Source organism: Dioscorea cayenensis, chromosome 15 (genome assembly GCF_009730915.1).
Source record: "Dioscorea cayenensis subsp. rotundata cultivar TDr96_F1 chromosome 15, TDr96_F1_v2_PseudoChromosome.rev07_lg8_w22 25.fasta, whole genome shotgun sequence".
NCBI classification, from domain to species: domain Eukaryota; kingdom Viridiplantae; phylum Streptophyta; class Magnoliopsida; order Dioscoreales; family Dioscoreaceae; genus Dioscorea; species Dioscorea cayenensis.
The window spans coordinates 2,532,940-2,549,445 of NC_052485.1; the positions used below are offsets into that span (position 1 = coordinate 2,532,940).

Sequence of the window (16,506 nt, forward strand, 5' to 3'; positions counted from 1 at the left end):
TGGGGTTTGTGATCCTTGCTATGGAATTTTGGTGTTATCTGGTTAAAACTAAGCTAATCCTTTTTGTCTCAATCTCTAATGACTTTGTTCAGTATATAGAGTGTATGGATGATTGAATGCTCTAATTCCATGAAATTTTAAGGAAAAATTTGAAAGAACAAGAGAGGAAATCAGAAGAGTTTAGAGATTACACGGATTCGAGATCGTGTGGAACTGCAGGTACTCTGTAGCCATCGCAGAGGATTGCACCGCCTCCCTCAGTGAAGCAACTCTGGAGATCCAAGAAGCCATGGATTGGTTGGAGTTGATGCTGGGGCTGGTGCAGGGGAACTCATGCCTGCTGGTGATGGCGTGCCGGTTTGAACTGGTGCGGAGATCGGTGGCTGATCTTCCAGTACAAGGGCTGGTGATGGCGCGCCATGAGTCCCGGTCTCAATTGCATCTGATGGCGAAGGAGAAGATCCATTCAGAGGCGATGGTGCCAAAAGATCGATTCCGGGGACTGGATGCGTCGCCGGAGGCCGTAGTTCAGGCGGATCAGCGGATCTTGAAGGAGGACTCGACCAATCATTTGATCTTGATGGAGGATTGGGGAGATCGGTCGATCTTGGATGGGAGCCAGAGAGAAAGAGATCCGTCGGGTGACGGGGAGGGATGATCCCGCCGAGGCCATAAGCTACAAGATCGGGGCCGTGGAACACCGCAGGGAGAACAACATCAACATCGTCGGCGGTGATGAAGGGGCCTGGAAGGCGGCGAGAGATGCGGAGAGATCGTTGCGGGAGGAGTGTGGGAAGCCGGTACCCGGGAGGGAGGACGCTGAGGAGGTGGTTCGGGAGACGGCGGAGGGCGATGTGGCGGCGGAGGGAGCGCACGTACAACCAGGCCGGTGAGGCCATGTCGAGGGCGAAGAGAGCGGCATCGGTGGGAGCGAAGAGGGTGTAGGTCCCATTGGGTATGTGGAGGAGCTCGAAGCGGATGTCGGAGGCCGTGATCGCCTTGCCGAAGAGGGTGTAGCCACGCGCATTGAGGGCGGAGAGGGCGGCGTCTAGCTCTGGTTCGGAGAGGGCGGCGGCGACGGTGAAGAGGGCGGTGAGAGCGAGGAGGAGAAGAAAGGCTGGGTTTCGTTTCGCCATCGGGGATGATCGGGTTCTTGTTTTCATTCTCGGAGTTTCATCGGGGGGGTTGAGCTTTTATATGCAGAGACGTGGGAATGATCTCGAAAGAGGTTTTTGGCGGGAAAAGAAATCCGCCACGTGGCATTCTTCAATCGTTCATATTTCAGTTACTACTTATAATAACATTTTGAATATATATATATATATATTTTTTTTGAAGTAGAAAGAAATGAGGTCATAGAGATGAATCTAAGTATCTAACATCAAAATTTTCATTTCTTTTTTAAAAAATAATTATAGAAATAGTAACACCTAATTTGATTCCCTTTAGAGTTCATTACAAAAATAAATATAAAATATTTTAGAAGTCTCGGTGAAAATCAAGATGATACAAGAGCTATTATTGGTAAATCATGAGCACCTTTGAAAATCGAATTAAAACTTTCTAATAACTTAGTGATATGACATCCACATTGGCTGTCCTCATTTAAAAATGTCTCATCAGCTAAAAGAACAAGGACGACAAGAATTGAATCCAATGATAGATGGTCTAAATGCCCAAAAATAAATTTTTAAATCACTCCTAAGTTCAAGGATGCACGGGCTTGATTATCGATTCTCATCTCATATGCAAACCCTTATGTATATAAAGCTTGCCGTTTTTGTGAAATTTTTACGAGCTGTAAATAACAAGCAACAAATGAACATTTCTGAATTCAATCTACATAGACATCAAAGATGAAGCAAGCCATAATCAGCTTAGACAAATCTGAGTTTCATCTGCATGCAAATGACTTCCGATCAAATGTTCAGATAAGCTTGGGGGGTAATAGCCTTTCACTGATCTGCCATGTCCTTGTCATGCTCAACCTATCACCACAGAATGAAAACAAAGAAATAAACACATGGGTAGTAGACTTGGGCTATATTTGAATTTAAGGAAAAATGAAAAGAAAACAATGAGAAAATTGTCTTTAGGTGTTCAGTTGCACAAGATGGATGATCAAATAATACAAAACAAATTACCAAAATTTCCACTGTATCCAATTTTAATCTATTTTTTTTTTCAGATACAAATAATACTAAAAGAGTTTGAACTTGAGTAATCCTCAATCTTCTTTTTCCTAATTTTAACACAATTTCAGAAGTTACATCCCATTTCTCAGGATCAAGTTGAAGACTTTTATCTGCTAAAGCTTGCTCATTATATAAATAACTACAGGACTCAAAAAGAGATGGTTACAACTAAGGACTAAAGTCAGAACTATAGTGTGTGTCCTAGTATTGGAAACGGGACGAGACAAGGACACACACAAGGTCTAATTCTTCCTTACATACATGACAAGCATGACCAGCAAAAACATCCCAATTAAAAATAAGTGTGATAGTTTACCTCAGTAAGCATTTCCCCCTTTCATCTTGACTTAGTACTGGGAAGATCATCATCACCTTTTCAATTTAGCATTCTTTTTGCATTTGACTGATCCGATGCATCCATCTCATCATCTTTACCTTCACTCTAGCAGTGCCATTAACAGAGTCAACAGACAAATTTTAATAAAAACAAAGGAAGATATTATATACCCAAAACCAAAACATAACATGATTGACAGTTGTACAAATAAATTTCACAGTATTTTACCATTACAATCATTTTTCATACACACATTTGTTCACAACACCAACAAAATCTTCAACATCCTGCAGACTCTTCAAGCTCATAATAACCTTCAACAGATTCTATTTCAGAATCCCGGGTTTTCAAAAGAGAAAAGAGAACTGAATTGTCAGCCAGGTATTCGCAAAGTTGAGTTGCTAAAAGTTCATATGTTCCAGAATCTTTAATTCTTCTTCCTCCTGTTCTTCAGCCAAAGGCTGTAACCCTCCCATTTTATTGAAACTATCAAATGCTTGGGGGGACAACAAAGAAGATACTAGAACCAGAACTGTACACCTCACTTACAACTCAAGCTTCTTCATGCATACACCATACTAGGTCACAATTTCTTAGATGCCAATTGATTTCATGCACTAGTAACTTTGATGGAAATTGCTGTTAAATGCAATGCAATAATGTTACTAAAAATTCTTAAAAGCATAGACAAAATGTACAAAAGCAGACATTTGCTGATAATTTCTGGCATCTTTTCATGGATCCTTGGCAGCTTAAATGCTCCAAAAATTTAGCATGTGATACTTTTCAATCATTCTGATATACAGGTAAATGAAAAAATTGATATGTACCATGTGATCTTGTTTCTATGAAGAAGAAAAGCAAGCAACCTAAATTCTCACATGTAAAACAATCACTTTAAAAGGGAATGCAGAAAAGAAACTCAAATTCTAAAAAATCTACATATAAAAGATTCTTCAATTACCAAGTACCCCATAGTAAATACTCGAGAGCATAGGTTACATGATTGAAGGAAAAATGGGAACACAGAAAAACTGAAAAATAACAGCTATGATTCATGAAGCTTGAATTTTTATGAGGATAAGATATCCAAAGATCTAGTTAAAATGTGTGACAGATAAAGTAAGCCACTAAGATAATCTGATACAGGTCAAAACACAAAAATTATTCAAGCGCTCAATGATCAAAGTATCAGTAAAGCAATAACTCATATTTGGAATCAATAAAAGAGATTGGAAGCAATGGCAACAAGAATAAACAGAATAAGCAATGGAATTTTTAATTTGGTTATACCTGACAAGCAATCACAATTCCGAGGCTCTGATGCTATAATTAGAAATGAAATCCATGGCTCAAGCTCAACAATTCCATAGAACACGCAATATTTGCATAATATCAAACCCAAAAAAAGAACTTGGAGGGTGAATAGGGATCAGAACCTTCGATTCCCATCGTAATCCTGCAAAAACAAAAAAAATTACACAAATTCCCAATAATAGGGGAAAATAATCGTGAATTTCATTGGAGAAATCGATACGGAGAGGGATTAGGGCTCTACTTGTACAGAGATGGTGCCTAATCACAAGCCAAACAACTCCATCATGCTCCATCTCCGGAGCTCGGAACCAAAATCGATGCCAGAGAAGCAGGGAATGGAGATTAGGGTTTTATTATAGCTCTGTTCCCATGCTTTCAAGTTTCAGGTGCCCGGGAAACAATAATGCATCTGGGCCGTTCATCATGTCTAGAAGGTTGATTGACTTCAATCTAAACCGTTCGTCATTCTCCACGTGCTAGTCACGTGACCCTGGCGGATAAGAGAAACCCAAGCAATTTAGTTCCATCACCGAAGCTTGAGCGGAGAAACCCTAGAAAATGGCGCTCTCCTCCATCTCCACGACCATCCCTTCTTGCCACTGCAGCCATTCTATCTTTCTAGGCACGCCCAAGCTCTCGCCCTTTGGGTCGTTGCCCTCTGCGTCTCCACGGCACCTTTTCCCGTCGAGCCACCGCCGGCTCGCGACTATTCCTCAGCGGCGGATTATTCATCGAGTGATTGTTATCCCTTTTGCTGAATTTGTGCTTTTTTATATTATCAATCCTTGAGATTTTTCGCTTTAGATGATTTTGTTTGCTAATTGAGTTATTGGACATCTTGTTCCTCGTCTACATTGATTCTTAGAGGTCAAGTTCTTATTTTTATGGTCATCATCATTAATATATAGTTCATCATCCTACAAGAGGAGATTATATGCCATGAATTCTAACCTTTATTAGCTAAGTAGTGATTCTTGTGAATGGTTTAAGAGACACATAGCAACTTTGTTGGAAAATTGTGAATTAAATGTATTTATATAGAAATTTCGTTTGGCACTTGTGTTGACCATCGTCCCTGTTTAGCATGGACTATGGAGAAATACCAGTGCTTGGAGCATTCGTTAATGCATAGTTTATGTAAGAGATAATTATATGCAATAAACTCTTAATAATAATTTATTTACTAAGAAGTGATTCTTGGGAATGGTTTAACAAATGAGTGCAACTTTGATGAAATACTGTGAATCAAATGCATCTTTATAGAAATGTTCATTAGCACTTTGTTGACCATCTGCCCTGATTAACATAGAAACTGGTATCCTATATTCTTCCTCTAATACTAGTACTTGGAACATCAGCTAATTCTGTCCATGTCCATCCATCTGATTTTTTTGAATGATTTGAATCCATCTTTGACTTCTCCATTTTAGTTTAGTTTTATGTTTTCACATCTTATTTTAGTATAGATACTTGAATTTCTTCTCTTTCAGTTATTTTTCTTTTCAAGCTTGTCTTACAGTATGGTGCATATAGTACCTTCCTTCTGGTATGATTGAGTTGCGCAGACGTTCTTCCTTTATTTGGTTGTTTTTTTTATATAGGTACAAGCAATGAAGGAAACATTTTCTTCATTGGATGAGTTGTTAAAAACCAAAGAAAAAGATAAGCTTGTGCTGGTAGAATTTTATGCAACCTGGTAAGAAGCTGTGTTGATACATTGAAGTGGAGTCTAAAGTCCAATCTGTTGTTAGCTGAAGTGAATTCTTTTTATTACAGTCAATGAGCTTTCAAAAACCTCTTTCTACAGTGTGTTCTTTAATATGTTGTGCAGAAACATGCATCTCTTGGTTTAGCTAAGTAGTATCTTGTTGGTAACCGAGAATCTTCGAGTGCCATGGAACCTTCATAATGCAGCTTAATGGATGTTTGTTATTCATGTTTTTTGGACCAATGAGGTCACCACGACTTCTGAATCAGTATTCATGGTTCTAAAATCCTTCTTTTCCGATGGCTTTTGTGTTGGAGTTACTTCTGATTTGTGTAATTTTCAAAGGTATTGTATCATTTGTACCTTTTCTATTGGAGTGATTAATCTATGTGAACATACAATTTCTCATTTATTGACTCATCAGTGACATTGTTGTCATGCTGATACTTCCATATTTCTTGTCCATTTTCTTGTCAGCTCTCATTTTCTAGCATCTCTGTTTTATTTTATTTTATTTTGTTCTTGTAGGAGTAATCCTTGTCAGTACATGGTTCCCATTCTTGAGGAAGTGGTTCCTGAACTTGAGGCAGTTAGTGAGATAATGAAGGACAAAATTGAAGTGGTGAGGATTGATACTGATAAATATTCACGTGTCGCAGATTACTATAGAATAGAGGCTCTTCCTACATTCATCATCTTCATAAATGGGAAGTCCTGCGATCGTTTTGTAAGCTTAGACAACTCATCTTTAGATGCTTTTCTTTGAGCAGTCCTTGGCTACTATCTGCAGTACAATTAATGTGGCATATACTTATTTTGGTTGGGTTCCTGGTAACGTTTGTTTGCAGGAAGGAGCAATGCCTAAAGATATACTTATCCGACGAATATACAGTCATATACCTTTTACCAGTTACCAATAAATTGTGCACTATGGTTTTACTTCACAATGTCAATGATATCTCTCACTGGTGCTGATGGTGGATGGAGTCTTTAAAGCTGAAATTGTGGACAGGATGGAGCTTAGATGAATTACCAAGTAAGAGTTCAGCACTGATGCTTTTCAATTTTGCATCAAAAACACTTCACTTGAGAAGAAGCTTGTATCATGGAGCACAATAATTTCATTTTTTTTTTTCTTGTGATTTGTTTAGCGCTTCTCTTTTGATTAAGTTTAAATCAGTCTTTAAGCTAAATTTAAATATTGTTGTATTAGTTTTTCGGGGAGTTTTATCTTTTCTTCCCCAATAATTTTTTTATTTTATTTTAGTTTTTTAATAATTTAGACAAATCATTATATATATATATATATACTCCAAATCTTCAATTATGTTTTTTTTTAAAAAAAGAACCGAGTTTTCACTTTGAATATGAGAATTTTACAGCGTGGCCATTTAACAATAGTATAATTTGATGATTAAGAGATGTACATTTCTAGAATTTAAATTCTGAGCCCTTCTAAAACGGAACTTATAAGAGAGATATTTGAAAATTAATAAAATAAATAAATAAGATACTAAAAAATAATACAACAAAACTGACCAATTCGGTAGGAAAAATATTTTCAAATAGGTTAAGTTGAAATCATCTTGGCCTTATTTCTATTTATTATATATATATATATATAATAAATAAATAACATAAACTATTAAACTTCGAATATTTTTCACACATTCCATACTTGCCCTTTCGTCAGGATGGAACTAAGAGCCCGCGAAAATCTGGGCCGGGCCCAAGACCTAAGCCCTCCCGTCCCACCCGTCGCCGCCGCCCTCCACGGCTCCTTCCTCTCCTCCAACTGCTCCTCTTGCTTTCGTCTTCTTTCTTCCCGAAATACCCCTCCTTATTTGATTTTATTCCCATCATGCCCCTCTTGCAACGCCTCCATCCTCTACTGCTCCCCCTCTTGCTCCGCCTCCGATTCCCCCCTCCACGTCTCCTCCGGCGAGTGCCGCCTCCTCTCCACCTCCCCCCACTCTTGCACCTCTGACCTCCGCCTCGCCCTTCGCCTCCTCCACTCCCTCGGCTCCGATCCTCTTCCCACTCCGCCTGCTCGTATTGGCGGGTTGCTAGCTAGCGATCTCGACGATGAGGGTGAGATCGCGGAGAGAATTAGAGAAGGAGCCACGCTGATGGCTCGCGCGAGAAACGGGAAATTGGAGGGAGATATTGACACTACGGCCGAGAAGGCTGCGTTGTGGGCGGTGCTAAGGAACGCCGTGGAGGTGCAGGTCGGCGGCTCCGCCGCCGCTGGGGTCGCCATCTACGGGCCAATGTTCTCGTGGTTCAATCACAGCTGCTCGCCCAACGCTTGCTACCGGTTCGAGTTTTCCTCCCGGTCCGAACCCGAACCCGGTTCGCTTGAACCGGGTTCTCTCCGAGTTTTCCCCTTTGGACCCGAACAGGATGCAGATGCGGTATATCAAAGAATTTTCAAATATTCATACTTTATATATACACACATTGTTTATATTATAACTCATGAAATTCCAATGAATGTAGTTCAGTGGAAAGCATGGCTTTGCAGTGAAAGTCAATTGTTAAATGGTGAGTTTTTGGTGGTCCAAAATGGTACCTTTTTTTTTTAATGTATTTTAGTTATAGCTGTGATTTTTGAATGTAGGATTGTGTGGAGATGGTCCTCAAGTTATAGTGCGTAGCATAAAACCAATCAAGAAAGATGAGGAGGTTTGCATTACATATGTAGACCTACTGCAACCTAAGGTAATGATAGTGTTTTTAGTTTTGATTTGCTTTGCTAGTCTTTAGTGGTTTTCTGTTATCTCTTTGGTTTTTCTAGTTATCTTTGCTGTTTTACAGGTAGCAAGGCATGCTGACTTGTGGTCAAAGTATCGATTTGTTTGCGCATGTGTACGTTGTAGTGCTTCACCGCAGCAGTATGTAGACCGTGTTATCAGTGTAAGACAGTAGGCTCATGTAACATGATTTAGTGTTTCTTTAAGAAAATGAAAAAATGGTGTGTTGGAAGGTATGGTTGCCTTACTTGGTTATGATGCTACATTCCACTGGCATGATCTTAAAGCTAGTAATTAGTATTAGTACATTGTTTATGAACTTGTAGACTTGGTATGAGTTGTTTACATGCAAGTATCTGCATAAATATTTATCTTCAAATGGCATTGCTTGTGCATTTGAATTCTTGATTACGGTAAAAGCCTTGTTGCATTAGTCTTAGGTCTGGTAGCCTGTGCGGTAGCAATGAAGTATTGAGCTTTTGTGTTTAAAGGAAATGAATGCAAGCAAGAATTCATTTTGAGAGTTTTCTCTCAAATAACTTTTAAGTGGATTTTTTACTTCCCCTTTAGAACATATGGATTATTGACTCACGCCATTCCGTAGGCATTGGTGTTTAATTTTTGTTCATATTTGTTCTGTACATCTTGGTTTGTTTACATCGATTGCACTATTTGAAAATTTGATGTCCTTTTTATAAGCCTGCTTTGATGCAAGACCACTAATTCATTTGAATCTACTTATCAATACACAACAATGATAGAATAAAAGGATAAGTCCTGATGATTGATTATACTGAGTTGTAACTTATTCATGTAACTGAAACTAATATATCTATAACTTGTTTCAGAGTGACTTGAGAACCTTAAATTCATGTGACGATGATGTTGATACCAAACTCAAAGAGCTTGCTGACTTCTTAGACCAAGTTATAGATAAATACTTGGAAGATGGAAATTCCCAGGTTTGCTGTGAAATGGTTGAGAGCATGCTTCTTTCTGAAAGCTTTGGAGACAAACACAAATTTAAGCTACACCCATTCCATCACCTTTCTCTTAGTGCTTATATTTCACTTTCTTCCACCTATAAAGTCCTCGCAAATGACTTTGCTGAGGTAAACATAAGCTTAAACTTCAAGATGAGCAGGGCTGCCGCATCATATGCTTTACTGCTTGCAGGTGCTACAAACCACTTACTCTTATCTGATGTTTCTTTGATAGCAAATGCAACACTTTTCTGGATAAATGCAGGAGAAGCTATTTTAGATCTTGTTAAAAGCTTAAAATGGGAATCAGATAAAGCGGAATATTGTATTAATGTAACAAGTCCTTCTGCATCATGGAATGAGTTTGAGGAAACATCTGTTTGGTGTTCAAACCGCATATCCGGCACTCTTATTAACACATGGCCATTTTTGGTCGAAGGTTTTCCATTCTTGGAGAAAATAGAGCATCCTTTAAACTTCACTTGGCTTGGACTGCCAAAGTCCGGCGGAGAAGTTGATGATCCAAATTCCAGGAAACTTGACTTACATTTTGAATCTCAATTCAAGGCCAGTGTAGTTACCATTGAACCAGAGAGGAGAAACTTATTCCAAGTTGCAACTTTGTGCCTCTATTATGGAAGATACTTAGCAAGCATTTGCTATGGTCCAAAGTCTTATTTGCTTGATCATATTAATCATCTTCTTCTGAATGCCTGAGCTTGTTCATGCTTTGAAGGTTTTCAGAGTCCAATTCAGAGGAATCTCTCTCGGCTTCGAATTTTTCAAATTCAGGAGCAACATAGTGATACTATCTATCTGGTGAGGAATTTTCACTTATGGTTCTGTTGTTTTTACTCTACTTGATTTATGGTTTTCCTTTAAGTGAGCAGGATCATTTCATTCATGAAGTTTTATAATAAGTGCATTGTTTATGTGGTTACTTTGGTTTGTTAAGGTGTTCATTATCATTCCTCATTGCTGTCATGGTCCCAAATTTCTTTAAGTTTTTCTTTTGCTGATAGTGGCCTGTCAAATTATGTCTGCAACTTTAGTGTTTGCAGTTATCCATTGGAGATAATTAGTGGGGTTTCAATTCAACTAAAAAACATGGTCACTTATTAAAGTTCAACTCAATGTTTCTTTAGACACAATTCATTTGTCTGTATTTAATAATATAAATGATCAGTTTAAGAAATATTAAAGGAAATATCTTCCTTCATGTGCAAGTTTCAACTTTTTCCTTGGTCACTTGGTGAAGGTTCTATTTCCATTATTGTGTGGATCTTGACATATATATATATATATATATAACGTTGAATTATTCAATACGTGTTCTTTTGACCAACTATTATTAGTTTCTATTAAAGAAATATTCAAGCTTTAATTTTTAATTAGTTATTATAATTACTATTTCCCCGTTTTTTTTTTCCTTGTCAATTTTATCCAATTCACACTTATTAAAAAAGGGTTGAAATTAGTTGATAACTTAAAATTTATAAAATATATATTAATTTTTTAATATTACATTAATTTAAAATATGTTTTGAAAAATGTATAATTGAGTATAATTTATTGGAAGTTGTAGAAGTATATTAATATAAAAGGTAAATTTTAAAAAAAATATTTAATAATACACAAAATTTTTAAATGGATAAGTAAAAAGGAACAAAGAACAAGAAAACTTCAAAATATGATAAGTTAAAAAAAAAAAACAAGAGAGTGAATATTCAAATAGAATACAAACTAAATTCAGTGTATCCAAGTCCCAGTAAATCACATTTTTGCCTTCCAAACTATTTTTGCCACTGGTTCATTGTTTACCTTTTAAATATTCATAAATAAATATTAGATACAATAACATCAAATAATATAAATTCACATTTATTACCTACCCTAATCTCATTGCCATTTTTGCCACTGATTCATAATGCATCTTTTAAATATTCATTAATAAATATTAGATAAAATAACATCACGTTATTATATTGATTCACATTTATTGCCTTTCCAAATCTCATTGCCATTTTGGCCTATCTTTTAAATATTCATAAATAAATAAATAAATATTAGATTCAATAACATCACATTATTATATTATTTAAACAAATCCCAGCATAAAAATATTAGTTTTTTTTACATAAAGAATTATTTTTAAATTTTTAAAAAATAAAATAAAATAAAATTTCTGATCTGCCGACTACTTTCAATGGCTCCGCACAGTCACTATCACGCGGTCCTTTTCACAAACAAAAACACCCCACTCACCACCATCCGATCAAGATCGGACGGTCCAAAACCAAAACAAGATTAACACAAACCACCTCCCCCTAATAACTACTCATTAATCCAGTACAATAAATCCACAATCAAAGTTAATCTCAACCGTCCACTTGTCCCAATACAATCACCACCTTCCCTTATAAAACCCCACCCCCTCCTTCTCCAACCATTCAACAATCACAAATATATCACCATCCACCAAATCTCCACCGTTCAATCAAGATCAAATGGCCGAGGAGGAAGGACAGAAGCACCACCACCACCTCTTCCACCACAAGAAGGAAGAAGAAGAAGGGAAGGTGATGACTGGAGAAGACTATGAGAAAGAACAGAAGCATCACAAACACAAGGAACACCTTGGTGAGATGGGTGCTGCTGCTGCAGGTGCCTTTGCTCTGGTATGTATATATTTTCATCATATGATCATTGATCAATTTTCTGTGGACGTCAATAGATAAGAAATCTATAAACATTTATTATCTGCTGCTGCTGGATCTTGATTCAGTCAGTAATATTGATAAACAGTATATATTATAGTAACATTTATTATTTATAAACAGTATATAATTTAACGGTTGATAATTGGACGTTTATAGATTTTTTTTTTCAATTAAACAAAAATTAATATATGTTTATATATTGGGAATGGTGGTTTGGAGTAGTATGAGAAGCATCAGGCAAAGAAGGACCCAGAGAATGCACACAGGCATAAGATAGAAGAGGAAGTAGCTGCAGCAGTGGGAGTGGCAAGTGGAGGATATGCTTTTCATGAGCACCATGAGAAGAAGGAATCTAAGAAAGAGGCTGAAGAAGCTTCAGGCAAGAAGCACCACCATCTCTTTTAATGAGCTCTTTGAGCTGGTGTTGATGATGATGATGATGCTGGTGGTTTGATCTTCTTTCATGCAATATTATGGTAATAATAATAATGATGATGATGATGATGATGATATGAGGGGTTTTTATATATGTTGTTTGGTTTTTAATTATGGTTGTGTTGTTGTTTGAGTGTTTTGGATTTATATGTTTGAGGTTTGATCTTGTGGTTAATGATCAATGTTTACTTGATCTCTTTGGTGAAGTCTTGATCATGGCTTTGTTAATTATTTGTTTTTAAAATTATTGTCATAATTATTATGTAAACAAATTTGAAAAATCAGATTTTTTTATTTTTATGGGGAATCTTGTTTTAAATCTTAAAATCAAAAATAACAGGTTGGGAATATTTATTTTTCTCTGTTAAAAAAATGTCTTTTTATTTTTGTAAGTCATATTAAAAGTTCTTGTTAATATTCTCTTATTGATAAATTTTTCATATTTTTTTAAAAGTAATTTATTTATTTTTAATAACCTTCTCTATCTGCATTAATGAATTTTATTTTTATAAATCTGATAACATTTAAAAGTAAATAGCAGAAAAAAGGGGAGAAAAAACTTTTAATTATTATTATTATTTTTTTTGGAAAAAGAATTATTAAAAAAAAATGTTTACTAAGATTTTGACAGATAAACAACATACTGTTCGTATGTACAGTTCCGAGATATTTCTTTTCGGAAGTAGAAGGTTTTATACTTTTATTTCCATTAACATCATCACTTGATATTTATAAATATATAGTTTACAATTTTGCATACACTGAATATGTATGCTCTTGTTACTAATTACAAGTTTCTATTAATATGTCAGCTTTAATTTGTTACTAATTGCTGTAATTACTTTACAAATAGTGCATAAATGAATAAAATTTATACTATGATTATAATAGTTAAGCTTTTAAAGTATTTAATTTTTATATGAGAAATTGAGGATTCAACCTCTTGTAGTGATTTATCCACATTAACAATATAATAATAATAATAATAATAATAATAATTTATTAGAATCCAACTTCATTATTTTCCAAAATGATAAGAATGGGTCAATTATTAGTTTCATCTTGAATCAGTCCATGTCACACAATATCACGCTGGCTTCCACACCATAAAAATTACCAATTTTGCCATTATTTAATTAAATATTTTAAAAATATTGATTCTAATTTATTGTTATAATTAAAATATCAGACAGAAAAAAATCTCATATTAATAAATTAAACAAATATAGGCATTTATATATATATATATATATATAGTGTGTATTTATATTTGTGAGCATTACTTAATGCACAAATCCCACTCCTCCACATCCAATCAAATTCTAATAGCCATGATCAAACTTAATCTCCACCGTCCACCTTTCCAATGGTATTTATTATGATATATGGTAAAAGTGACATCTTAACCAACCATTTGTTGCAAATGACAAAGATTTGGGTAATTTAATTAAGTGATTTAGACTTTAAACCTGTGTCTATATAAAAGACATCTGTTCTATAAAATGTACTACAAGGTTCTTAGGGTCTCTCACAAATCTAAAAAGCCAATGGATGAGATACCTTAAAAAAAAAATAATAAATAAAAATAAAAATAAAAATAATAAAAATAATAATAATAATAAAGAAATATTGTAGATAAAATAATCCAAAGTATTAACCGTTTTTTGACTTATTGGCTTCAAAAGACCTGGGTTTAAAACTTATGAGGGCACGATATTGTTAAACTTGCGGATATGCTTCACATCAGTGCACGTCCTTGATTATTAACTTTATATAGGAGTGCTTGTTGTTTAATATAAAAAAAAATTCGAGTGGTTGTTATAAATTTGATATGAATATATAAATTTTAAGTCTCTCTTTGTAATAGTTGAAAAACATTTGTGGTGAATTAACTAATAAACACGCTATTCATTTAAAGATAACCACTAACTTGACAATCAAGTTTAAGGAGTTGGTTCTAGATTAAGAAAGAACCAAAGGGTTTATTTCCTCGTCATTCACTTAAATATGAAAGGACATATTGATAAGCACCTTCAAGACTTTTTTTTATGTGTAGGTTTGCCAATGCAACATCAATAGATTGCCTAACATGTGTCGTTTGATTACTGAACTAAAAAATGAATTATTTACATGAACGACCAACCATATGGTCTATTAGTAGTCAGATTTTTATTAAAACCCTTCACAAGTGATAAGAGTTCGAATTATAAAAAAAGATATATTTCTGAAACAAAAGTTTGAATCATAAATAAAAACACATTTTTAAAAAAAGTAAGTAATGATTGTGTGTGAGTGGTCCTGGTGCTTTTATGTGCACGAACTCTGCCCCACTTATTTGTACATTTTGAAAAAAAAAATTATTTATGAATAAATCAGGTTTTAAATAAAAGACATGAAAGGGACTAAAAATGAACTTCAACTAAACAATGAACAAAGAAAACACATTAAACATTTGATAATAAGATACGTTCACACAATGAAAGTTCTGCAGTTACAGAAAACCATAGAACAACATATCATAATCTAAACTTTATTTCATCTTAGAAACATCAAACACAAAACCCATGAGAGAAGACTAGTATAGTAGTTCTCTTCTTATTCCAAACCAGAAACAGATAAGCAGAAACAAGCAGCAATGCTGAGCTCCTTCACCTCCACCTTCACCTTCACTGCAGAACCAGACATTTTTCTGGATAAGGAGTTGGCAGTGGTTGTGAGGTCGGTATCGGAGTTTTCTTCTCATTTGCGTCATTTTCTTGCTTTCCAGACTCCACCAGACCGGCAGCATTGAATATGTAAGCTTGCACTTCTTGAAACCGCTCTTCGGAGAGTGAAACCTCGGCCAAGATTCTCCAAGCATACTCCTCCGATGCGCCTTCGTAGTCTACCTTTCGCTTGAGCACCATATGACCGCTAATCTCCCACACTGCTGGGTTCACTTGAGTATCCAGGATTTCTTGGCTCACTTCTCCAAGAGCCTGTTTTTCAGCATAACACTGCAGAATTGTTTGATGGTGTTAGATGATACATTAGGTTGTTATAGAGCTTCTATTTTCAGGAATGGGTTATCTACATTCAGAAAAATCGACAACATTAAAAGTGAAAAAAGTTTCTTACTTGTGGGAAGAGGAAGATCCTCCGGCCAGAGTCAGAAATAAGCACATTGAATGGGATGTTATTTTCTTGAAGACAAAGGCAGGAGGTCGCAACCAAATCAGCAAGGTCTTTCAAGCTGTTCCCACCCTCATAAACCAAGGTCCTCACTGGATAATTCAACAAATAGGATATCTTCACACCACTCTTCTCTAAACCTTTAGAAATGGGTATTGCTTGTGTTGGAACTTTCTCAACTGGAAGCGGCACTGATAGATAATATGCCTGTCATCGTAAAATCACAACTTTTCAATGAAAATCACGGCCATTCTATACATAGTTTGTGAGTAATCAACAAGGTAAGTTACCTGGAAATGAAGATGATTAATAGTGGCAAATGCACCCAAGCTATTATATCCGAGCCGGAAATAAGGGCTCCCAGCTTCGACAGCCATATGGAGGGCAAGCAAGAAATTCTCTGGGTCAATTCTCTGAGGCAAGCAATCGAGCACACGGGGAATGAGCAACACATGACCATACTCAATTGGGCTCACCTACAACCAATGAAAGGAAAATCAGAAACTCATTCTAAAAGACTAGATGGCTCAACATTGCTTATCGAAACTAGTGAAGTATCTCTTTCTCACGTTTATTGCCAGAACACTCGGAGAATGATTCTTGTCAACAAGGGCTCTCTCAAAGTACTGAGTTTTGCCATCTGCACTGGCCTCAAAACGGAATAGCACCTCCTCCTGACCGACCTTGGTGAAGTTGAACTTGCTGGGGTCAAAGGACTGGAGGACACGGTCGACCCTGAACTCGGTTGGTCGCTTTTTGAGGTGGCGTCCCTCATTGAGCTGTGCTATGAAGCCATGCTCCCCAGGGATCACCTTTGTTTCACAGGCTGTGACATCATAACGGAACAGTCCTCGGCTCATGCGATCTTCCCACTATAAAACAGAGAC

At 36.1% G+C, this 16,506-nt stretch overlaps 5 protein-coding genes across 6 annotated transcripts; 3 read left to right on the top strand and 2 right to left on the bottom strand.

The window, feature by feature from the left end:
* Position 1: 1 nt before the first annotated feature.
* Positions 2 to 1,150, bottom strand: LOC120276753 (fasciclin-like arabinogalactan protein 19). The gene has a single exon (XM_039283439.1). The coding sequence runs from the start codon at positions 1,134 to 1,136 to the stop codon at positions 258 to 260; it is 879 nt and encodes a 292-aa protein (XP_039139373.1). The 5' UTR covers positions 1,137 to 1,150; the 3' UTR covers positions 2 to 257.
* A 3,223-nt stretch (positions 1,151 to 4,373) lies between these two features.
* Positions 4,374 to 6,756, top strand: LOC120276795 (thioredoxin Y, chloroplastic-like). 2 transcript variants are annotated; one of them, XM_039283499.1, is made up of 4 exons: positions 4,374 to 4,584; positions 5,451 to 5,545; positions 6,086 to 6,284; positions 6,406 to 6,756. In XM_039283499.1, exons 1-4 carry the CDS (start codon positions 4,408 to 4,410, stop codon positions 6,475 to 6,477), a joined length of 543 nt encoding a protein of 180 aa, XP_039139433.1. In that variant the 5' UTR covers positions 4,374 to 4,407; the 3' UTR covers positions 6,478 to 6,756. The 2 variants fall into 2 exon arrangements, with proteins under 2 accessions (XP_039139433.1, XP_039139434.1); XM_039283500.1 differs by having other exon boundaries at positions 6,086 to 6,179.
* Positions 6,757 to 7,178: 422 nt separating this feature from the next.
* LOC120276763 (protein SET DOMAIN GROUP 41) lies at positions 7,179 to 10,464 on the top strand. The gene is made up of 5 exons (XM_039283455.1): positions 7,179 to 7,971; positions 8,062 to 8,101; positions 8,178 to 8,278; positions 8,375 to 8,473; positions 9,159 to 10,464. Exons 1-5 carry the CDS (start codon positions 7,252 to 7,254, stop codon positions 10,008 to 10,010), a joined length of 1,812 nt encoding a protein of 603 aa, XP_039139389.1. The 5' UTR covers positions 7,179 to 7,251; the 3' UTR covers positions 10,011 to 10,464.
* Positions 10,465 to 11,733: 1,269 nt separating this feature from the next.
* LOC120276808 (abscisic stress-ripening protein 5-like) lies at positions 11,734 to 12,676 on the top strand. The gene is made up of 2 exons (XM_039283521.1): positions 11,734 to 11,971; positions 12,236 to 12,676. The coding sequence occupies exons 1-2, from the start codon at positions 11,801 to 11,803 to the stop codon at positions 12,416 to 12,418; spliced, it is 354 nt and encodes a 117-aa protein (XP_039139455.1). The 5' UTR covers positions 11,734 to 11,800; the 3' UTR covers positions 12,419 to 12,676.
* A 2,438-nt stretch (positions 12,677 to 15,114) lies between these two features.
* On the bottom strand, positions 15,115 to 16,479 carry LOC120277563 (GDP-L-galactose phosphorylase 1-like). Its single transcript, XM_039284423.1, has 4 exons — positions 16,189 to 16,479; positions 15,910 to 16,095; positions 15,566 to 15,826; positions 15,115 to 15,444 (listed from the first exon to the last, which is right to left on the bottom strand). Exons 1-4 carry the CDS (start codon positions 16,477 to 16,479, stop codon positions 15,115 to 15,117), a joined length of 1,068 nt encoding a protein of 355 aa, XP_039140357.1.
* Positions 16,480 to 16,506: the final 27 nt, after the last annotated feature.